This window comes from Triticum urartu, chromosome 1A, assembly GCF_056163025.1.
Source record: "Triticum urartu cultivar PI428250 chromosome 1A, HENAU_Tu73, whole genome shotgun sequence".
Lineage (NCBI taxonomy): Eukaryota > Viridiplantae > Streptophyta > Magnoliopsida > Poales > Poaceae > Triticum > Triticum urartu.
In genome coordinates this window covers 593,976,284-594,000,097 of record NC_141873.1, presented here as the reverse complement: position 1 = coordinate 594,000,097, position 23,814 = coordinate 593,976,284, and the positions used below count along the sequence as shown (strand labels likewise).

The 23,814-nt window shown below is 49.3% G+C and overlaps 2 protein-coding genes across 2 annotated transcripts; one reads left to right on the top strand and one right to left on the bottom strand.

The window, feature by feature from the left end:
• The first annotated feature begins 1,137 nt into the window (after positions 1-1,137).
• Positions 1,138-2,501, top strand: LOC125530246 (reticulon-like protein B12). Its single transcript, XM_087533975.1, has 3 exons — positions 1,138-1,387; positions 1,578-1,964; positions 2,083-2,501. The coding sequence occupies exons 1-3, from the start codon at positions 1,351-1,353 to the stop codon at positions 2,253-2,255; spliced, it is 597 nt and encodes a 198-aa protein (XP_087390101.1). The 5' UTR covers positions 1,138-1,350; the 3' UTR covers positions 2,256-2,501.
• Positions 2,502-2,643: 142 nt separating this feature from the next.
• LOC125530245 (protein argonaute 4B) lies at positions 2,644-11,497 on the bottom strand. The gene is made up of 22 exons (XM_087533970.1): positions 11,313-11,497; positions 8,707-8,992; positions 8,364-8,569; positions 8,050-8,274; positions 7,828-7,964; positions 7,628-7,725; positions 7,449-7,546; positions 6,693-6,852; positions 6,497-6,613; positions 6,279-6,386; positions 6,121-6,183; positions 5,929-6,042; positions 5,688-5,853; positions 5,338-5,588; positions 4,342-4,469; positions 4,163-4,228; positions 4,034-4,097; positions 3,788-3,899; positions 3,602-3,675; positions 3,401-3,495; positions 3,269-3,300; positions 2,644-3,170 (listed from the first exon to the last, which is right to left on the bottom strand). Exons 2-22 carry the CDS (start codon positions 8,989-8,991, stop codon positions 2,992-2,994), a joined length of 2,778 nt encoding a protein of 925 aa, XP_087390096.1. The 5' UTR covers position 8,992; positions 11,313-11,497; the 3' UTR covers positions 2,644-2,991.
• Positions 11,498-23,814: the final 12,317 nt, after the last annotated feature.

The following is a 23,814-nucleotide window of genomic DNA, read 5'->3' as shown; positions in this document are numbered from 1 at the left end:
TTCCAAGGAGCACGGACCTAACAACTTCCGCTTGAGGAGATCATGCAAATGAAATTCCCCTACCGAGAGGCGGCGTGTCTCTGTAGCCACGTCCACCTCCAAAGCAATGGTAATTTGAATTTCAATTTTGCGAATCCACGGAGAACTCCGCCTGATGAGACTTTTAGCTATCGCCCTAAGCTTGTAGTCCGGGGTTTTGTATGGATTGCTAGTCGAAGGTATTGAATTCCGTGCCAAAAATAAACCGTATCCATGAATCCCTTTGCTTTTGTCCAAAAGTCTCAAACCTAATCTTGGGCCATACCGCAAGTCGGTAGTGAAATCAAATAACAATGGGCAAATAATGGTGTGAGACCGCTCATTGCGGCGAGGAAGTAAGACGAATAGATGGCGTCCCAAGCCGACATGGAGAAGATACGATGTTATTTTCTCAAGCGTCGGATCGATGTTCCCTCTCATTACACCGAGTATAGTTGATATACAACTCTTTTAGCTCCAACATATTAAGCTTGCGACGAGAAGGCGACAGCAATCGTTGTCCGTGGATGATGGTGCCATTGGTTGATTGTATGTAGGAAGGAAGGAGGCATACGGATGCAGTGATGTTTGGTTGTGACGACTGGTCTTTTGCCGGCTAGCATGTGGGTGAGTATTGATAAACTATTTTTTTTATTTTGAAGTGAATCGATATAACCAAGGGTGTGTGTGTGTGTCAACGCCATGAGCAGGGAAGGGGTTAAAACACGTATCGTAGCAACCAACCAATGATACTGCCGTTTGCAAGGAGAGGAGAGGCATTTCCCTTTGATTTAGTTTGTCAAAAACATAAAGCTCAAGTATAGAAATCTTGAGGAATCAAAGCTTTTTACATCCAGCCCTTGCCTCAAATGTCTCAACTTGTCGAAAGCTCATATTTGTAAAAGTATTCAATTAGAAAACGCAAATTGGAACCAAATTTAGATAACCAGGTGCATAATTTCCACAGTATAGACATATACAAGTGCCTTAATAATAAATACAGTAATTATAGAAATGGTACCACTAGATTATAAGTGGGGTTATTTATTTATGTTGTGAAATAAGTGGGGAGTTGTTTGACAGACATGCAGGATTGATGGTAGTGGTAGTTGGACACTCTTCAGTCTCGAATGGTCGGGGCCACTTATAGCCACATACAGTGCACGGACCAACTCATTCCCTTTCTTTCTTTCTGTCTTTCTTTCTTTCTTTCTTTCCAGCGAGAAATTGCAATTAGCAGCATTTGGGAAAGTGATTTGCACGTCTCCTTTGATCATTGATTCCAATCCAGCCTCTCTCTCTCTCTCTGCCTCGGATCATCCCATCCCATCCATGGATCGCCGCCGCCATCACCACGCCGGAGAATTCGGTCAGTAACCTCATCCTCCTCTTCTCCCCTCTCTCTCTCTCTCTCTCTCTCTCTATCAGCAAGCTAGCAAGCAACACGCATGAATATGAATATGAACATGAACATGAACATGAACATGAACATGAACATGAATATGAATATGAACATGAACATGAATGAATCAATGAATCAACCAATCGATCGCTTGCAGTGACGGACGTGGTGCTGTGGCGGCGAGGCCGGGCGGATCTGAGCGCGCTGCTGCTGGCGGCCGCCGTCGCCTCCTGGATCCTCTTCCACGCCTCCGGGTACACGGCCGTCTCGCTGGCCGCCGACGTGCTCCTCCTGCTGCTGGCGGTGCTCTACGCGTGGTCCAGGGCCGCGCGCCTCCTCGGCCGCCCCGCCCCGCCCATCCCCGACCTGCAGCCGGCGGCCGACGAGCTCGCCGCGCTGATTCATTCGTGCCTCGCCGGCCTCGCCTCCGCCTTCCGCCGCGTCGCGCAGGGCCAGCCCGGCTCCGGGCGCGTCTTGGCCTGCCTCGCCGCCGCCGCCCTGCTCGGCCGCCTCGCGCGCGACCTCCCCACCCTCTGCTACGCAGGCACGCACCTTTCTTGTCTTTGTGAATACTCTAGTACTGTACGTAGTATATACAGTATGTTTGTTGAGATTATACATTCAGATTTCAGACAGACTGTAATTGGATTGATTTTGTGCAGTTGTGGTGGGCGGGCTGACGATCCCGGCGGCGTACCAGAGGTTGAGCATGGAGCGATACGCGAGGCTGGCGTCGCTCAACCTCTACAGATACGAGCTCTTGTACCAGACCTTCTCCCTCACCTGCTACCTCAGCGCCAGAGACCACCTCATCCAGCTGCTCAAGGAACCATGATCAATTCATGCTTTTTCTTTTCTTCTCTTCTCTTCTCTTCTCTTCCATTTTTTCATGGACAATTGTTTTGTTTTGGGCTCCCTCTCTCCCTATCAGCAGTTTCTTTTTCTAGCGTGCCTGCTTAGATTGATTGAGTTGATTTGGTTGCTGCTGCTTACGGCTGTTGGTGTTGAAGACTAGTACAACAGTACTAGATATATACTGTAATAGATTGGCTGGCTAGTTTGTTTGTTTGTTTGTTTGTCACTCTGCTCTGAATGAAAATGAATGAATGTATGAAAATTGGTGATAGTTCGTTTGTTTGATTCTTCTGTCTGCAACACTCACATCCCTACTCAGGATACCATACTGCTGCAAACCATACAAACCATACAAACTATAGGATGCATGCTTCAAACACTTAACTTGATTATCCACTCCACCCAAACGAGGGCCACCACATGATCCAATCAAGGTTAATTCTAGCTAGCTTCAGGTTTGCTTGGCTCAACAACGCCAACACACCACAAACCAGATGAACATGCGGCGCATCCATAGGAACGTTCCCAGCGACACCGACGCACTACCGACTTACTTGTTCATTCTACCAGCACCCATACAGCTAGAGTTCCAGGTGCCATCTGCCATCTACATAGATAGTACATAGATAGATAAGATAGGTATGTTTTATACAGACACACGGTTCAACCTCCGCTGACAGACATCATCATCCATCAAGACCAAGAGCAGCATCACATCAGCAGAAGAACATGGAGCTCCTCACTTTCTCATGCAGCCGAGGCAGCTCCGGCACCGGCGCGCTCCCCACCGACGTGTGCCCCCCTCCCTGGCTCGACGATGTGTCCGACATGTCATCAAACTTCATGAACGTGCCCACCTGCGCCGCCGCCAGATGCGCGTACGCTATCGGAGCAGCTGCCAAAACAAAACACACACACAACATACATAAGCAACTAAGCGCACACAAAACAAAACAGCAGCTGAGCATGGATCGAGCGAGTCTTCAAACATACCTACTGATATCGCTGTCGTGCTCCTCTGGTACCTGAAACAAAGAAACACCGGCACGTTCAGACACAATTTGTCACAAGAATAACCAAAGCCTAGACTAGTAGTAACATCATATATATAGGCTGCCCACGTACACGTAGGAGAGCGAGTGCACAAACTCCTGGAGCTCATCCCCACTGAAGCCGATCTCATCATGCAGAACATGGTAATGAGTTGGCCTCGATGTGCCCTGCCACACAAAAAACCCTAATTAGCCCCCACCTGAATGCACCCTACCTACTGCTACATTGTGCTAGTAAGCAAAAACAGAGCAAAGGGCAGAGTTAACTACTTACAATCATCCCAGCATGCGCGCACATGTAGAAGTCAAAGTTCTTGGGATGGCAGACTTGTTTATCCACCACAGTGCCTACACAATATGACATGGACACTTGCTGTTACAATCTATCATTTCACACAAGAAAACTGCATGCAAACCCATGTATAAAAAGTAGTGGACTTCGGAAAAGACGTTTGCTTACCAGGAGGAACATTTTCTGGCGAGTTTGTCTGGAAAAACCTGGTGTGATGGTTTTTCTGAGCAACAATGACTGTGAACTTGGGCTCCCACTTGTCGTCAAGGCACTTGCATGCCTGCATTGGTTGGTTGGTTAAAAGTAGATCAAATATGAGTGACACTGTCCAGCTCCAGCACGGGATAATTACTTGTTCGTAGGTTACAAGTATTGTTGTAACAAGCACTAGTTGGGATCAAATAGATACACTACCTCAATGATCTGCTCAAGCTCGATGTTTATGACCTGAGTAAACTGGCTTTCGCTAACTCCATCCCTGAAAGTAGCATCAGTTATATCCTTTTTCAGCAGAGCAACATTTGAGGAACTACAAAAATTTACCTGAAAATGATGACTTGGTCTGGCTTCCGCTTCCCAGAGCTAGTGTAGAAGTCAATAAGAGATTCCCTGGAAATCCATTCCATTCCATTAGGAAAGTGTACAACAAAACACAGCATACATACTACAAGGACATCCACGCACAGTTTGGACAATGAAGTGGACTCAAGATTGACACGTACCGAATGAGGCCATCATCTTCAGTTCCCCTTGGTTTAAACAGGGAAGCCATCATCTCCTGCTTGGGTGACTGAGTGTGCACTGTTGCTCTGTATTTAGAGATGAGAGGCCACTCACGAGAACTCACCACCTAAACAAAACCCAAAACCCATAGTTAGTTACAAGCAGTCAGAACAAGCAACACTTACTCCCTCCGTCCCATAATGTAAGACGTTTTTTGACACACGTCTTACATTATGGGACAGAGGGAGTAGAAGATAAGTAATATCCAGCACCAACAGTCATAACAACTGGCGCCAGTCACATTCCAATAGCTTATGTGGAATGCTTTGCAGCTTCCAATCAGTGTTCTAGAACACGATATGCAATCCTAGGATGGATGGATGGATGGACGGATAGTGTACTAGTACTGTTCAAGGACTAATGTGGGCTCAACTTACTGGCCAATATGTGTGCTTGTTCATATTCGAAACTGATAGATGACATTTGTTATCTAAGAAAATGTAAAATTGATCAATGACAAGTGCGTTTATGAAAATGTATCTAAACTGTGATTACTCATAGTTCATTTTCCATCTCCTAATTTATAGGGTTATATTTCATCTATGTGGTATATACAACAATGAACAGTGCTTGAAGGAAACTGTGAACTGATTTGTTGACAGTTAATAAAATAAAGTTAGTCAGCAGGTTAAATTGATTACATGAGATTATCACATGGCCATAAAGAACAGTTACATCATCAACCAGATAAGGATAAGAAAAATAGGTACATCATGCATTCATGGTTGAGGGGCCTAGTTTGTCAGGGCAAAGCTAACCATGTAGTGTACTATACCTACCACGCAAGATAGCATAAAGAAACCTTGCGGAATTTTGAACAGATAGCAAAGCAAAGACAATTTGGGATCCTATCTTCATGCTGAAGAGCTAAGACGTCATCTACTGATGAAACCTGAGTTACTTTTCAGAGAGATAAAAATCTGTATCCCTCTTACCGCAGCAATAGAAGGCCTGTCGGACTGCCCAGGTTGACCATGTGAGACATCCATTCCCAGGATGATAGTGGGCACCTTCCCCACAATGGGTATTGCACGGGCTGCTTCAATTTGAAGCAATGTGTTGAGCCCACCAAGCTTAGCATTTATCTTGAGCAGCAGATTACTCAAGTACTGATCATTGACTCTTTGCGGAGCTAGACACTGGGTGACTATGCCGAAATCAGCAAGACACTTTTTCTTCCAAGGACCTGCAGCAGATTCAAGCAAATATGTATTATGTATGGTTCTCCAACAGTCGATCATGTTTATGGGGAAGGGTAACACAACCAAAAAGAAGATGAACCAACCATAAACTTCGCAATTCTTCCTCTCAGGGAGGAGGCACAAGAGGAACAAGGGTGCTCCAGGTAGCTTGGCCTTTATCTGGGCAAACATCTCCTCCACTCTTCGTGCCACCGGAGCTCGTCTCAGTGACGGGCTCTCTTCAATTACAGTGTGAGGGTCCTCATATTCCTACAAACAAATGAAGTTCAGCAGCAGAACAGAAGAAAAACTAAGAGAATATGTTGTAGAGAAGTGGGAACATACGAGTCCCATTCCAGTCGCGACCCTTTTAAGGTCTTGGACAAGACCACGAAGATCACAGCGTGCAGAGAAATTGACGACGGACCACCTCTTGACAGAGCTGGTCCTAATCAGCTTCTGAAACAAAAAAAGAATCAACAAACAGAAGGAACATTGATAGAAAGACATATTAGAAAGAGAGAGAAAAATGTCGACCTTCCTCGCAATATTCCAGCGCCCGTTGCGGGTGAAGAACTCTTCACCGTTACCAGCTTTCAGCTACACGATGGAACGCTTGATTAGATACATTTTTCGGAAGAACATCGAGCTTTCATTTGGAAGATACAAAGCTTGGAGAACTATCAGTGACTAACCTTGGGAGCAGGCAGGACCCTCCCTTCAATCTGAGTGAAATTTTGCGCGATGGAAATGCCACATGCCTTCAGCATGGGGTCAGCGTCATAGTTGCTACGCTTAAGTGCCTTGCATATAAAATAAGAAGATAGCATGAACCATGAGTCAATTGCCATACAAACAGCAAGGTATATATGGTTCCAGCAAGCAAGCTAGAATCTAGATGATGATAACTCACATCATTAAGGGTTGACATTCTCTCATGAGGCTTCTGCCTCGACTTCTCGACAAGCGAAGTCCTCTGCATAGTTGACAGAGCCTTCGTGTATCTTTGCAGAGGAACGAGCGTGCAAAGCTGGTCGCACAAAAAGTTCACGTCAGGACTTGAGAAGAAATTTCAGAAGGGTGTAAAACAGCAAGTCTGTGAAACGAACCTCCACGGGGAAATATGTCGGACGCTTTGGTCTCCCAGCATTGATACAGGGAAGATTGCCAGAATAGCGCAGTTCTATTCCTCTGTTCTTCACAAAGTAATCATAGACAGTGACCTCAACAGTTTCGGTGCTGTCACCATTCCTCCGCCTCAAAGGGAACCTAGTTAAACATGCCAATCACAAAACAATGAATAAATAGCAGCAAAATGCACAAGATAGAACTAGCTAGAAACAACAGGACACCTTTCCGAGGGATACTATGAATTACTGCAGTGATCTGATGATTATTGTGATTACAAAAGTAATGCTCTGTATGATGAAGAAGATTTACTCTCTAGCTAGCTCTAAACAGAGTTATATACATTTTATCCTTCACTACGAGATCTTGTATATATCAAAAGATAATACTTGTGTCCATACTTAGCAGTAACTTTGTAAATACTCCCTCCGTTCCCAAATACTTGTATTCATACTTAGCACAATATATGATGATGAAGGTTTACTCTGTAGCTAGCTCCAAAGTCCAAACAGAGGTATATTTTCGATCCTTCACCAGGAGGCCTTGTATAAATCAAAACTACATTTTCTGCACATAATTACAGGCACTAACTCTGTAAACAGGAATTGATAATGCTGCTGATACTGTGGCCACAACAGATATTGTATATATGATGGAGAAGATTGACTCCCTAGCTAGCTCTGCTCTAAACAGAGTTGTATAAGTAAAATGAATAAAGCAGTAAGGGGAACTCTCACATCTGTTCGTTGCAATTTCTCTCGCTCAACCCAACAATCTTGAACTCTGAATTTGCAGGAGTGGTTTTTATCCTCAAGTTCTTGAGAGCACGCTTAGCCTGTTAGGGAAGCAGGCAAATTAGATATGGTTGCACGACTGTTTGCGCAATATCATCAAGAACATCAGAGATGCAACTTACCTTCTGCCAATCAATTTTGTCAGGGTGGTCAACTTTCTGGTTAGCGAGAAGAAAGTCGATGACAGGACCAGGTTTAACTATCATGGTAGTTGAAACATCTGCAAGTTAAAAGAATTTTGCCATGCAAATGTTAGATCGGATGTAGCCATCGCAGCATTAACGGTGGAGTTTATACAAGAACACTTTGGTGAGATGCATACCAATGTTTAGGGAGAGTCCACTCTGTGCACCACGGAAGCTTGAGTGGAATCCCCGGCACCCCATGACACCACCGCCCAGGTCAACAAAACTGCTAGGGTTGTTGTGGAAAAACGACTGACGGACTAGAAGGCAGCCCCTGTGGATCATCAGAAAACATAAACCAGAGTCATGAGGCAGCTCATAAACGCTTGCGGAGGCATAGGAGTAGATGAGATACATACTGTTTTGCGGAGTGCTGCCTGAGTATGATGTCAAGCACTCGAAGTGCCTCGAGGGAGTGCTCTGATTCCTGGCCTCTGATGGCGTGCCCAATTGCAGCCATTGGAATTGTTGCCGCAAAGTTGAGCTCCACCTTGAAGGTCTTGGCCTGGTAGGGTCTCCTCACCCTCTTCTGGTCACCACCTCCAGGACTACCGTTGTTACCTCCAGGACTCCCGGCAGCAGTCCTACAACCAAGCGAAACAGAGTTATACCAAACACTGAGCAACATAGGAACAGACAGTATGCAGGCAGGTGAAGAAGGAGCAGAACTCACTTGCCACTACCGATGTCTTCCAATACCACGATGAACTCATTGTTGATCTGCGGAAGAGCCCCGATAGTAAAGAGGCTCTTTTCACCATCGTATGCAAAGTCCTTGTTGGCGAGCTCAGAATGGTAGGTGTGCTGCAGCTTATCAAGGACCTTTCTGCCGATGCCCTTGCTATCGACTGGCGTATCATCCTCATACTTGAGATTAACCTACGCATCATCAAAGGATTAACACAGCTACCAAGTCGGCATGGGGACATATAAATAAATAAGCTTGTACTACTTGTGAATCCTACTAAGTAGTAGTGAAACTACTAGCTAGGAAAGAAAGCAAGTATGCTTCTTACATAGTAGTGGTTGAAGAACTCCTCTGAAGGCTTGACAGAGACTTTGTAGTGGTTGGCAAGCAGCTGGATGGGCTGGCCCTTCTTTCCCAATCCATTGGGAGGCCTGGCCATTATGTGCCTCCTAGGCTTTGCTGGCTTGCTTGGAGGTGGAGGTGGCGGTGGCGGTTCACTCTCACCGGCAGCAGCAGCAGCAGCATCTTCTGCGATGATGGGCACCACGTTGGGAGGCAGAGGAGGTGGTGGTGGCAACTCATCAGCAGCAGGCTCTCCATCATGCGGGTCCATCCTAAGCAAGATCAAAAGAACAGCAATGATTAGTAAGTAGTAGTAGTGCCAAGACAGGAAACAGAATTGATTCCAGGATGACCAAACAAACGTCGCAAAAGAAATGGTCCAGCTATGAAGAACATTTACTCTCTAGCTGCTGTAAACAGAGTATATAGTACTCCCTCCATAAATAAATATAAGAGCGTTTAGATCACTAAAATAGTGATCTAAACGCTCTTATATTTGTTTACAGAGGGAGTACATGTTATCATTCACTAGGAGATCTTGTATATTAATGAAAGGAAGGTGTGCTACATACTTAGGAGCAGAGTTATACTTTGTTTGTATGTAGGAGGAATCAATGATGATACTGATACTGTGATCACAAAAGTGATGCTGTGTATGATGAATAAGATTTACTTGTAGCTAGCTCCAAACAGGGGTATATTTCCTACCCTTGACCAGGAGAAATTGTATGGTACTAGAAATCAAAACTATACTTTCTGCGCATAATATAATTACAGGCGGTAACTTTGTAAACAGGAATGAACAATGATGCTGGCACTGTGGTCACAAAAGAACATATTCCTGAATCCTATGATTTGTCAACCCCAAAAAATGCATCGCCAGACCCAGACAGGCACTGAGAGGTGTGATGCCCAACTGGTCACATCACAGTTCCTTGCTTCTATAGTAGTATTTTGCTAGGAAAAGATGGAAGGTATGTAGAGAGAGCACAAAGATTCATGGATAGGGAACAGAGAAAAGTAGAGCATATTACATTGAAATTGAATCATTTAACCTCTCCCATGGATATGCACAGAGAACATTTTGTTTGCAAGAAGAAGCCTAGCCAAAAAACCCAAAACTAAAGAAGCTCATCCATAAAAGAAAACCCCCAAGACCTTGAAAAAAAGAAGAGAAAATTGGTGTGCATATTTTACAAGCAGTATGATACTCCCACTGTAAGCGAAACAGAGGTTTCTGAATGAATCCTATGACATGTGAGGCCCCAAAAAATGCATCGTCAGAGGGAGAGAGAGAGAGACAGACAGACAGGTGCGTCCTCACTTGGTATGTAGAGTAGGTGTGATGCCCCTCCCCTCTGCTTGTCACATCACATCACGGACTAGACTGACTAGGCAGAGCATTTTCTTTTGAAATGATAAGAATAAGAAAAGGGGATATGTGTGCATACTGCAGAGAGAGAGAGAGAGAGAGAGCAGAAAGATTGATGGAGAAAAGGAGAGGAAGGTTGATGAAAGGGCCTTTTGATTGATTGAAGCCAAGAAGAAAAAAGAAAGAAAGAAGAAGCAGTGAAAGCAAATAGAGCATGCATTTTGTTTTGTTTTGTTTTGTTTGCAAGAAGAATCCTAGACAGAGAGACAAAAACAAAACAAATGTCTCCCTATCCCTTGAGAAAGAGTAACCCCTCCCTAATGTTGAAGCCAAAAGTCAAGCAAGAAACACAGAAAAAGGTGAAGAAAGAAAACCCCAAAGCTGAAGTGAAGAAGCTGTGGTTATTTGGGCCATCCATCCATCTATGAAAGAAAGAAAGAAAGAAAGAAAGAAAGAAAGAAAGGAAGAAAGAAAGAAAGTAGAAAGAAAGAAATGATAATGTGTCTTATTTGTGGTGTAGGTTGAGCAGAGTTAGTGGTTAGGAGCTCCCCTTCCTTGCTTGCTTGCTTCCCTTGGTTATTAGGGAGGGGAAGCAGGGGAGCAAAATGCATAAATCATATATAATGGTGTGCGGTGGGCACAAACAAATCTGTCTGTGTGGAAGAATGGACAGTGCATATACATACATACATACATACATACATACATGCATGCTAGTAAGAAAGAAAGAAAGAAAGAAAGAAAGAAGAAATGCGGAGAGAGAAAGGAGATTTGTTGGTAGAGACATTAAGTCACTATAAGTGGTGGGGGTAAAAACAAGAGAGTGAGAAATAGGTCAGGAAAGAATGAAAGGGAGAAGCAAATCTTGGTGTCCTTATATACGGAGTATTAAAAAAAAGAATAGATTGGTGGAGGCAAGGAAGGAAGGAAGGAAGGAAGAACCCTAAAAAAACCGACCCTATCCGTGCCTGCCTGCCGAGGGGATGAATCTGGCGCGGGAGAGAGGAGGGAAAACCCTAGCTAGGATTGCATTGCATTGCAGCCTGGACGGATGAAGGAAGGAATGAATGGGGATTGATTTGATTTGATTTGATTTATTACAAGCAAGGAAGGAAAAGGAAACAAGATTCACCAATGTCTTGTCCAACCCAACCCAACCCAACCCAACCCAACCCTAGCAAGGATGGAAGGAAGGATGGATGGATGGATGGAGTGATTACCTAGCGGCGATGCGAGTTCCGTCGCGGCGGTCTTCTCCGGTGGGGGTGGGGGTGGGGGTGTGGGTGCGGTCTTCACTCCCCCTCCCTCACTCTGCTCTTGGGCTCTGTTCGTGATGACGAGAGGTACTAGTTATGGAGGAGGAGCTTTTCTTTTCTTTCTTTTTTTTCTTGGGTGGTGTGGTGTGGTGTGGGGTGTTGGGGTATGTGTACTCCTCTACTTTTTTTTTGAGGGACATGTGTACTCCTCTACTTTTTTTTTGAGGGACATGTGTACTCCTCTACTGACTAGTGGGGTACACAAAACAATGTGGACGGACGGACGGCTAGGATGAGTCCTCGGCCTCGTCGCTGCCGTCATCCGTCCGTTGGTTCGGTTGGCATGAGACGCCGTCCGCCGCGACTGCTGGCCGGATGACTCGCTCCTCCCTCTTGCTGTCCACTCAACCCCCCAACTGTCCACCTCACCTCCATGCAGATGCAGATGCAGATGGCATGGCACACGCTACATCCACACGCTACGACGGCCGCGTGTCCGGCCAGCACAACACCTCCCCTCCCTCCGCGCGTGTCCCTTCCATTCCATAACAATCACTACAACTACTCCCTAGTACGTATATTCATACATTCCTTTTTAGAGCATCATCATTTGCATTTTCAAGCCTTTTCTTTCTCACCATACTCCTTTTTACTAGTACTAGAATTTACAAGCCTCTTCCTTCCTTCTATTTTCTTGTCTTGCTTTTTACTCCCTGCTTACTATTCATTCCATTCCTTCATGTTGCATTCTAACTACACTCTTCGCTCTAATTCCATTTCCTACTACTTTTTGGCTTCTAATAGCAAATCACATCTTGACATTTCTTCTCTTCAACAAATTAACACACCCTAATTAATTAACCGGACCGCGTCTCAATGCTTCATGCCTACATACAAAAACTATGCCTCCGCCTCACTAATAATCCTCTGGAAAGCGCCTGGCTTGCTATCATGAAGAACCAGGGCCGCGGGATGTAAAAACTCATGGCTTGGCAACAGACATTGAGATAGAATCATCGAGGGTGACAGGCATGAGGAGATACAAACCAGACCTGGTGGCCAGCACCAAAACAATCACAAGATGTCCCGGGGGTGCTAGAAACAATGCTGGCAAGGCTAAAAATAAGAACAATTTTGGATAACCCGTTCTCGGTGTATGATCAGATCTAGGAGTCCCAGGGACAGGACGCCAGCAAGCCTAAGAACACAGAAGAACAGGCCACCCACCCACCACCTCTCTCTTTGCTAACATCGAAGACCAAACCAACGATGGGGACGCCAGCAAGCCTAAGAACACAGAAGAACAGGCCACCCACCCACCACCTCTCTCTTTGCTAACATCGAAGACCAAACCAACGATGGGGACGCCAGCAAGCCTAAGAACACAGAAGAACAGGCCACCCACCCACCACCTCTCTCTTTGCTAACATCGAAGACCAAACCAACGATGGGGACGCCAGCAAGCCTAAGAACACAGAAGAACAGGCCACCCACCCACCACCTCTCTCTTTGCTAACATCGAAGACCAAACCAACGATGGGGACGCCAGCAAGCCTAAGAACACAGAAGAACAGGCCACCCACCCACCACCTCTCTCTTTGCTAACATCGAAGACCAAACCAACGATGGGGACGCCAGCAAGCCTAAGAACACAGAAGAACAGGCCACCCACCCACCACCTCTCTCTTTGCTAACATCGAAGACCAAACCAACGATGGGGACGCCAGCAAGCCTAAGAACACAGAAGAACAGGCCACCCACCCACCACCTCTCTCTTTGCTAACATCGAAGACCAAACCAACGATGGGGACGCCAGCAAGCCTAAGAACACAGAAGAACAGGCCACCCACCCACCACCTCTCTCTTTGCTAACATCGAAGACCAAACCAACGATGGGGACGCCAGCAAGCCTAAGAACACAGAAGAACAGGCCACCCACCCACCACCTCTCTCTTTGCTAACATCGAAGACCAAACCAACGATGGGGACGCCAGCAAGCCTAAGAACACAGAAGAACAGGCCACCCACCCACCACCTCTCTCTTTGCTAACATCGAAGACCAAACCAACGATGGGGACGCCAGCAAGCCTAAGAACACAGAAGAACAGGCCACCCACCCACCACCTCTCTCTTTGCTAACATCGAAGACCAAACCAACGATGGGGACGCCAGCAAGCCTAAGAACACAGAAGAACAGGCCACCCACCCACCACCTCTCTCTTTGCTAACATCGAAGACCAAACCAACGATGGGGACGCCAGCAAGCCTAAGAACACAGAAGAACAGGCCACCCACCCACCACCTCTCTCTTTGCTAACATCGAAGACCAAACCAACGATGGGGACGCCAGCAAGCCTAAGAACACAGAAGAACAGGCCACCCACCCACCACCTCTCTCTTTGCTAACATCGAAGACCAAACCAACGATGGGGACGCCAGCAAGCCTAAGAACACAGAAGAACAGGCCACCCACCCACCACCTCTCTCTTTGCTAACATCGAAGACCAAACCAACGATGGGGACGCCAGCAAGCCTAAGAACACAGAAGAACAGGCCACCCACCCACCACCTCTCTCTTTGCTAACATCGAAGACCAAACCAACGATGGGGACGCCAGCAAGCCTAAGAACACAGAAGAACAGGCCACCCACCCACCACCTCTCTCTTTGCTAACATCGAAGACCAAACCAACGATGGGGACGCCAGCAAGCCTAAGAACACAGAAGAACAGGCCACCCACCCACCACCTCTCTCTTTGCTAACATCGAAGACCAAACCAACGATGGGGACGCCAGCAAGCCTAAGAACACAGAAGAACAGGCCACCCACCCACCACCTCTCTCTTTGCTAACATCGAAGACCAAACCAACGATGGGGACGCCAGCAAGCCTAAGAACACAGAAGAACAGGCCACCCACCCACCACCTCTCTCTTTGCTAACATCGAAGACCAAACCAACGATGGGGACGCCAGCAAGCCTAAGAACACAGAAGAACAGGCCACCCACCCACCACCTCTCTCTTTGCTAACATCGAAGACCAAACCAACGATGGGGACGCCAGCAAGCCTAAGAACACAGAAGAACAGGCCACCCACCCACCACCTCTCTCTTTGCTAACATCGAAGACCAAACCAACGATGGGGACGCCAGCAAGCCTAAGAACACAGAAGAACAGGCCACCCACCCACCACCTCTCTCTTTGCTAACATCGAAGACCAAACCAACGATGGGGACGCCAGCAAGCCTAAGAACACAGAAGAACAGGCCACCCACCCACCACCTCTCTCTTTGCTAACATCGAAGACCAAACCAACGATGGGGACGCCAGCAAGCCTAAGAACACAGAAGAACAGGCCACCCACCCACCACCTCTCTCTTTGCTAACATCGAAGACCAAACCAACGATGGGGACGCCAGCAAGCCTAAGAACACAGAAGAACAGGCCACCCACCCACCACCTCTCTCTTTGCTAACATCGAAGACCAAACCAACGATGGGGACGCCAGCAAGCCTAAGAACACAGAAGAACAGGCCACCCACCCACCACCTCTCTCTTTGCTAACATCGAAGACCAAACCAACGATGGGGACGCCAGCAAGCCTAAGAACACAGAAGAACAGGCCACCCACCCACCACCTCTCTCTTTGCTAACATCGAAGACCAAACCAACGATGGGGACGCCAGCAAGCCTAAGAACACAGAAGAACAGGCCACCCACCCACCACCTCTCTCTTTGCTAACATCGAAGACCAAACCAACGATGGGGACGCCAGCAAGCCTAAGAACACAGAAGAACAGGCCACCCACCCACCACCTCTCTCTTTGCTAACATCGAAGACCAAACCAACGATGGGGACGCCAGCAAGCCTAAGAACACAGAAGAACAGGCCACCCACCCACCACCTCTCTCTTTGCTAACATCGAAGACCAAACCAACGATGGGGACGCCAGCAAGCCTAAGAACACAGAAGAACAGGCCACCCACCCACCACCTCTCTCTTTGCTAACATCGAAGACCAAACCAACGATGGGGACGCCAGCAAGCCTAAGAACACAGAAGAACAGGCCACCCACCCACCACCTCTCTCTTTGCTAACATCGAAGACCAAACCAACGATGGGGACGCCAGCAAGCCTAAGAACACAGAAGAACAGGCCACCCACCCACCACCTCTCTCTTTGCTAACATCGAAGACCAAACCAACGATGGGGACGCCAGCAAGCCTAAGAACACAGAAGAACAGGCCACCCACCCACCACCTCTCTCTTTGCTAACATCGAAGACCAAACCAACGATGGGGACGCCAGCAAGCCTAAGAACACAGAAGAACAGGCCACCCACCCACCACCTCTCTCTTTGCTAACATCGAAGACCAAACCAACGATGGGGACGCCAGCAAGCCTAAGAACACAGAAGAACAGGCCACCCACCCACCACCTCTCTCTTTGCTAACATCGAAGACCAAACCAACGATGGGGACGCCAGCAAGCCTAAGAACACAGAAGAACAGGCCACCCACCCACCACCTCTCTCTTTGCTAACATCGAAGACCAAACCAACGATGGGGACGCCAGCAAGCCTAAGAACACAGAAGAACAGGCCACCCACCCACCACCTCTCTCTTTGCTAACATCGAAGACCAAACCAACGATGGGGACGCCAGCAAGCCTAAGAACACAGAAGAACAGGCCACCCACCCACCACCTCTCTCTTTGCTAACATCGAAGACCAAACCAACGATGGGGACGCCAGCAAGCCTAAGAACACAGAAGAACAGGCCACCCACCCACCACCTCTCTCTTTGCTAACATCGAAGACCAAACCAACGATGGGGACGCCAGCAAGCCTAAGAACACAGAAGAACAGGCCACCCACCCACCACCTCTCTCTTTGCTAACATCGAAGACCAAACCAACGATGGGGACGCCAGCAAGCCTAAGAACACAGAAGAACAGGCCACCCACCCACCACCTCTCTCTTTGCTAACATCGAAGACCAAACCAACGATGGGGACGCCAGCAAGCCTAAGAACACAGAAGAACAGGCCACCCACCCACCACCTCTCTCTTTGCTAACATCGAAGACCAAACCAACGATGGGGACGCCAGCAAGCCTAAGAACACAGAAGAACAGGCCACCCACCCACCACCTCTCTCTTTGCTAACATCGAAGACCAAACCAACGATGGGGACGCCAGCAAGCCTAAGAACACAGAAGAACAGGCCACCCACCCACCACCTCTCTCTTTGCTAACATCGAAGACCAAACCAACGATGGGGACGCCAGCAAGCCTAAGAACACAGAAGAACAGGCCACCCACCCACCACCTCTCTCTTTGCTAACATCGAAGACCAAACCAACGATGGGGACGCCAGCAAGCCTAAGAACACAGAAGAACAGGCCACCCACCCACCACCTCTCTCTTTGCTAACATCGAAGACCAAACCAACGATGGGGACGCCAGCAAGCCTAAGAACACAGAAGAACAGGCCACCCACCCACCACCTCTCTCTTTGCTAACATCGAAGACCAAACCAACGATGGGGACGCCAGCAAGCCTAAGAACACAGAAGAACAGGCCACCCACCCACCACCTCTCTCTTTGCTAACATCGAAGACCAAACCAACGATGGGGACGCCAGCAAGCCTAAGAACACAGAAGAACAGGCCACCCACCCACCACCTCTCTCTTTGCTAACATCGAAGACCAAACCAACGATGGGGACGCCAGCAAGCCTAAGAACACAGAAGAACAGGCCACCCACCCACCACCTCTCTCTTTGCTAACATCGAAGACCAAACCAACGATGGGGACGCCAGCAAGCCTAAGAACACAGAAGAACAGGCCACCCACCCACCACCTCTCTCTTTGCTAACATCGAAGACCAAACCAACGATGGGGACGCCAGCAAGCCTAAGAACACAGAAGAACAGGCCACCCACCCACCACCTCTCTCTTTGCTAACATCGAAGACCAAACCAACGATGGGGACGCCAGCAAGCCTAAGAACACAGAAGAACAGGCCACCCACCCACCACCTCTCTCTTTGCTAACATCGAAGACCAAACCAACGATGGGGACGCCAGCAAGCCTAAGAACACAGAAGAACAGGCCACCCACCCACCACCTCTCTCTTTGCTAACATCGAAGACCAAACCAACGATGGGGACGCCAGCAAGCCTAAGAACACAGAAGAACAGGCCACCCACCCACCACCTCTCTCTTTGCTAACATCGAAGACCAAACCAACGATGGGGACGCCAGCAAGCCTAAGAACACAGAAGAACAGGCCACCCACCCACCACCTCTCTCTTTGCTAACATCGAAGACCAAACCAACGATGGGGACGCCAGCAAGCCTAAGAACACAGAAGAACAGGCCACCCACCCACCACCTCTCTCTTTGCTAACATCGAAGACCAAACCAACGATGGGGACGCCAGCAAGCCTAAGAACACAGAAGAACAGGCCACCCACCCACCACCTCTCTCTTTGCTAACATCGAAGACCAAACCAACGATGGGGACGCCAGCAAGCCTAAGAACACAGAAGAACAGGCCACCCACCCACCACCTCTCTCTTTGCTAACATCGAAGACCAAACCAACGATGGGGACGCCAGCAAGCCTAAGAACACAGAAGAACAGGCCACCCACCCACCACCTCTCTCTTTGCTAACATCGAAGACCAAACCAACGATGGGGACGCCAGCAAGCCTAAGAACACAGAAGAACAGGCCACCCACCCACCACCTCTCTCTTTGCTAACATCGAAGACCAAACCAACGATGGGGACGCCAGCAAGCCTAAGAACACAGAAGAACAGGCCACCCACCCACCACCTCTCTCTTTGCTAACATCGAAGACCAAACCAACGATGGGGACGCCAGCAAGCCTAAGAACACAGAAGAACAGGCCACCCACCCACCACCTCTCTCTTTGCTAACATCGAAGACCAAACCAACGATGGGGACGCCAGCAAGCCTAAGAACACAGAAGAACAGGCCACCCACCCACCACCTCTCTCTTTGCTAACATCGAAGACCAAACCAACGATGGGGACGCCAGCAAGCCTAAGAACACAGAAGAACAGGCCACCCACCCACCACCTCTCTCTTTGCTAACATCGAAGACCAAACCAACGATGGGGACGCCAGCAAGCCTAAGAACACAGAAGAACAGGCCACCCACCCACCACCTCTCTCTTTGCTAACATCGAAGACCAAACCAACGATGGGGACGCCAGCAAGCCTAAGAACACAGAAGAACAGGCCACCCACCCACCACCTCTCTCTTTGCTAACATCGAAGACCAAACCAACGATGGGGACGCCAGCAAGCCTAAGAACACAGAAGAACAGGCCACCCACCCACCACCTCTCTCTTTGCTAACATCGAAGACCAAACCAACGATGGGGACGCCAGCAAGCCTAAGAACACAGAAGAACAGGCCACCCACCCACCACCTCTCTCTTTGCTAACATCGAAGACCAAACCAACGATGGGGACGCCAGCAAGCCTAAGAACACAGAAGAACAGGCCACCCACCCACCACCTCTCTCTTTGCTAACATCGAAGACCAAACCAACGATGGGGACGCCAGCAAGCCTAAGAACACAGAAGAACAGGCCACCCACCCACCACCTCTCTCTTTGCTAACATCGAAGACCAAACCAACGATGGGGACGCCAGCAAGCCTAAGAACACAGAAGAACAGGCCACCCACCCACCACCTCTCTCTTTGCTAACATCGAAGACCAAACCAACGATGGGGACGCCAGCAAGCCTAAGAACACAGAAGAACAGGCCACCCACCCACCACCTCTCTCTTTGCTAACATCGAAGACCAAACCAACGATGGGGACGCCAGCAAGCCTAAGAACACAGAAGAACAGGCCACCCACCCACCACCTCTCTCTTTGCTAACATCGAAGACCAAACCAACGATGGGGACGCCAGCAAGCCTAAGAACACAGAAGAACAGGCCACCCACCCACCACCTCTCTCTTTGCTAACATCGAAGACCAAACCAACGATGGGGACGCCAGCAAGCCTAAGAACACAGAAGAACAGGCCACCCACCCACCACCTCTCTCTTTGCTAACATCGAAGACCAAACCAACGATGGGGACGCCAGCAAGCCTAAGAACACAGAAGAACAGGCCACCCACCCACCACCTCTCTCTTTGCTAACATCGAAGACCAAACCAACGATGGGGACGCCAGCAAGCCTAAGAACACAGAAGAACAGGCCACCCACCCACCACCTCTCTCTTTGCTAACATCGAAGACCAAACCAACGATGGGGACGCCAGCAAGCCTAAGAACACAGAAGAACAGGCCACCCACCCACCACCTCTCTCTTTGCTAACATCGAAGACCAAACCAACGATGGGGACGCCAGCAAGCCTAAGAACACAGAAGAACAGGCCACCCACCCACCACCTCTCTCTTTGCTAACATCGAAGACCAAACCAACGATGGGGACGCCAGCAAGCCTAAGAACACAGAAGAACAGGCCACCCACCCACCACCTCTCTCTTTGCTAACATCGAAGACCAAACCAACGATGGGGACGCCAGCAAGCCTAAGAACACAGAAGAACAGGCCACCCACCCACCACCTCTCTCTTTGCTAACATCGAAGACCAAACCAACGATGGGGACGCCAGCAAGCCTAAGAACACAGAAGAACAGGCCACCCACCCACCACCTCTCTCTTTGCTAACATCGAAGACCAAACCAACGATGGGGACGCCAGCAAGCCTAAGAACACAGAAGAACAGGCCACCCACCCACCACCTCTCTCTTTGCTAACATCGAAGACCAAACCAACGATGGGGACGCCAGCAAGCCTAAGAACACAGAAGAACAGGCCACCCACCCACCACCTCTCTCTTTGCTAACATCGAAGACCAAACCAACGATGGGGACGCCAGCAAGCCTAAGAACACAGAAGAACAGGCCACCCACCCACCACCTCTCTCTTTGCTAACATCGAAGACCAAACCAACGATGGGGACGCCAGCAAGCCTAAGAACACAGAAGAACAGGCCACCCACCCACCACCTCTCTCTTTGCTAACATCGAAGACCAAACCAACGATGGGGACGCCAGCAAGCCTAAGAACACAGAAGAACAGGCCACCCACCCACCACCTCTCTCTTTGCTAACATCGAAGACCAAACCAACGATGGGGACGCCAGCAAGCCTAAGAACACAGAAGAACAGGCCACCCACCCACCACCTCTCTCTTTGCTAACATCGAAGACCAAACCAACGATGGGGACGCCAGCAAGCCTAAGAACACAGAAGAACAGGCCACCCACCCACCACCTCTCTCTTTGCTAACATCGAAGACCAAACCAACGATGGGGACGCCAGCAAGCCTAAGAACACAGAAGAACAGGCCACCCACCCACCACCTCTCTCTTTGCTAACATCGAAGACCAAACCAACGATGGGGACGCCAGCAAGCCTAAGAACACAGAAGAACAGGCCACCCACCCACCACCTCTCTCTTTGCTAACATCGAAGACCAAACCAACGATGGGGACGCCAGCAAGCCTAAGAACACAGAAGAACAGGCCACCCACCCACCACCTCTCTCTTTGCTAACATCGAAGACCAAACCAACGATGGGGACGCCAGCAAGCCTAAGAACACAGAAGAACAGGCCACCCACCCACCACCTCTCTCTTTGCTAACATCGAAGACCAAACCAACGATGGGGACGCCAGCAAGCCTAAGAACACAGAAGAACAGGCCACCCACCCACCACCTCTCTCTTTGCTAACATCGAAGACCAAACCAACGATGGGGACGCCAGCAAGCCTAAGAACACAGAAGAACAGGCCACCCACCCACCACCTCTCTCTTTGCTAACATCGAAGACCAAACCAACGATGGGGACGCCAGCAAGCCTAAGAACACAGAAGAACAGGCCACCCACCCACCACCTCTCTCTTTGCTAACATCGAAGACCAAACCAACGATGGGGACGCCAGCAAGCCTAAGAACACAGAAGAACAGGCCACCCACCCACCACCTCTCTCTTTGCTAACATCGAAGACCAAACCAACGATGGGGACGCCAGCAAGCCTAAGAACACAGAAGAACAGGCCACCCACCCACCACCTCTCTCTTTGCTAACATCGAAGACCAAACCAACGATGGGGACGCCAGCAAGCCTAAGAACACAGAAGAACAGGCCACCCACCCACCACCTCTCTCTTTGCTAACATCGAAGACCAAACCAACGATGGGGACGCCAGCAAGCCTAAGAACACAGAAGAACAGGCCACCCACCCACCACCTCTCTCTTTGCTAACATCGAAGACCAAACCAACGATGGGGACGCCAGCAAGCCTAAGAACACAGAAGAACAGGCCACCCACCCACCACCTCTCTCTTTGCTAACATCGAAGACCAAACCAACGATGGGGACGCCAGCAAGCCTAAGAACACAGAAGAACAGGCCACCCACCCACCACCTCTCTCTTTGCTAACATCGAAGACCAAACCAACGATGGGGACGCCAGCAAGCCTAAGAACACAGAAGAACAGGCCACCCACCCACCACCTCTCTCTTTGCTAACATCGAAGACCAAACCAACGATGGGGACGCCAGCAAGCCTAAGAACACAGAAGAACAGGCCACCCACCCACCACCTCTCTCTTTGCTAACATCGAAGACCAAACCAACGATGGGGACGCCAGCAAGCCTAAGAACACAGAAGAACAGGCCACCCACCCACCACCTCTCTCTTTGCTAACATCGAAGACCAAACCAACGATGGGGACGCCAGCAAGCCTAAGAACACAGAAGAACAGGCCACCCACCCACCACCTCTCTCTTTGCTAACATCGAAGACCAAACCAACGATGGGGACGCCAGCAAGCCTAAGAACACAGAAGAACAGGCCACCCACCCACCACCTCTCTCTTTGCTAACATCGAAGACCAAACCAACGATGGGGACGCCAGCAAGCCTAAGAACACAGAAGAACAGGCCACCCACCCACCACCTCTCTCTTTGCTAACATCGAAGACCAAACCAACGATGGGGACGCCAGCAAGCCTAAGAACACAGAAGAACAGGCCACCCACCCACCACCTCTCTCTTTGCTAACATCGAAGACCAAACCAACGATGGGGACGCCAGCAAGCCTAAGAACACAGAAGAACAGGCCACCCACCCACCACCTCTCTCTTTGCTAACATCGAAGACCAAACCAACGATGGGGACGCCAGCAAGCCTAAGAACACAGAAGAACAGGCCACCCACCCACCACCTCTCTCTTTGCTAACATCGAAGACCAAACCAACGATGGGGACGCCAGCAAGCCTAAGAACACAGAAGAACAGGCCACCCACCCACCACCTCTCTCTTTGCTAACATCGAAGACCAAACCAACGATGGGGACGCCAGCAAGCCTAAGAACACAGAAGAACAGGCCACCCACCCACCACCTCTCTCTTTGCTAACATCGAAGACCAAACCAACGATGGGGACGCCAGCAAGCCTAAGAACACAGAAGAACAGGCCACCCACCCACCACCTCTCTCTTTGCTAACATCGAAGACCAAACCAACGATGGGGACGCCAGCAAGCCTAAGAACACAGAAGAACAGGCCACCCACCCACCACCTCTCTCTTTGCTAACATCGAAGACCAAACCAACGATGGGGACGCCAGCAAGCCTAAGAACACAGAAGAACAGGCCACCCACCCACCACCTCTCTCTTTGCTAACATCGAAGACCAAACCAACGATGGGGACGCCAGCAAGCCTAAGAACACAGAAGAACAGGCCACCCACCCACCACCTCTCTCTTTGCTAACATCGAAGACCAAACCAACGATGGGGACGCCAGCAAGCCTAAGAACACAGAAGAACAGGCCACCCACCCACCACCTCTCTCTTTGCTAACATCGAAGACCAAACCAACGATGGGGACGCCAGCAAGCCTAAGAACACAGAAGAACAGGCCACCCACCCACCACCTCTCTCTTTGCTAACATCGAAGACCAAACCAACGATGGGGACGCCAGCAAGCCTAAGAACACAGAAGAACAGGCCACCCACCCACCACCTCTCTCTTTGCTAACATCGAAGACCAAACCAACGATGGGGACGCCAGCAAGCCTAAGAACACAGAAGAACAGGCCACCCACCCACCACCTCTCTCTTTGCTAACATCGAAGACCAAACCAACGATGGGGACGCCAGCAAGCCTAAGAACACAGAAGAACAGGCCACCCACCCACCACCTCTCTCTTTGCTAACATCGAAGACCAAACCAACGATGGGGACGCCAGCAAGCCTAAGAACACAGAAGAACAGGCCACCCACCCACCACCTCTCTCTTTGCTAACATCGAAGACCAAACCAACGATGGGGACGCCAGCAAGCCTAAGAACACAGAAGAACAGGCCACCCACCCACCACCTCTCTCTTTGCTAACAT

Coding starts and splice junctions, on each gene's coding strand:
- LOC125530246 (XM_087533975.1), top strand. CDS start 1,351: ATGGATCGCCGCCGCCATCACCACGCCGGAGAATTCG. Junction 1,388..1,577: donor TCACCACGCCGGAGAATTCG/GTCAGTAACCTC, acceptor GATCGCTTGCAG/TGACGGACGTGGTGCTGTGG. Junction 1,965..2,082: donor CCCCACCCTCTGCTACGCAG/GCACGCACCTTT, acceptor GATTTTGTGCAG/TTGTGGTGGGCGGGCTGACG.
- LOC125530245 (XM_087533970.1), bottom strand. CDS start 8,991: ATGGACCCGCATGATGGAGAGCCTGCTGCTGATGAGTTGCCACCACCA. Junction 7,726..7,827: donor TGGACTCTCCCTAAACATTG/GTATGCATCTCA, acceptor TTTAACTTGCAG/ATGTTTCAACTACCATGATA. Junction 6,184..6,278: donor GGGTCCTGCCTGCTCCCAAG/GTTAGTCACTGA, acceptor TCCATCGTGTAG/CTGAAAGCTGGTAACGGTGA.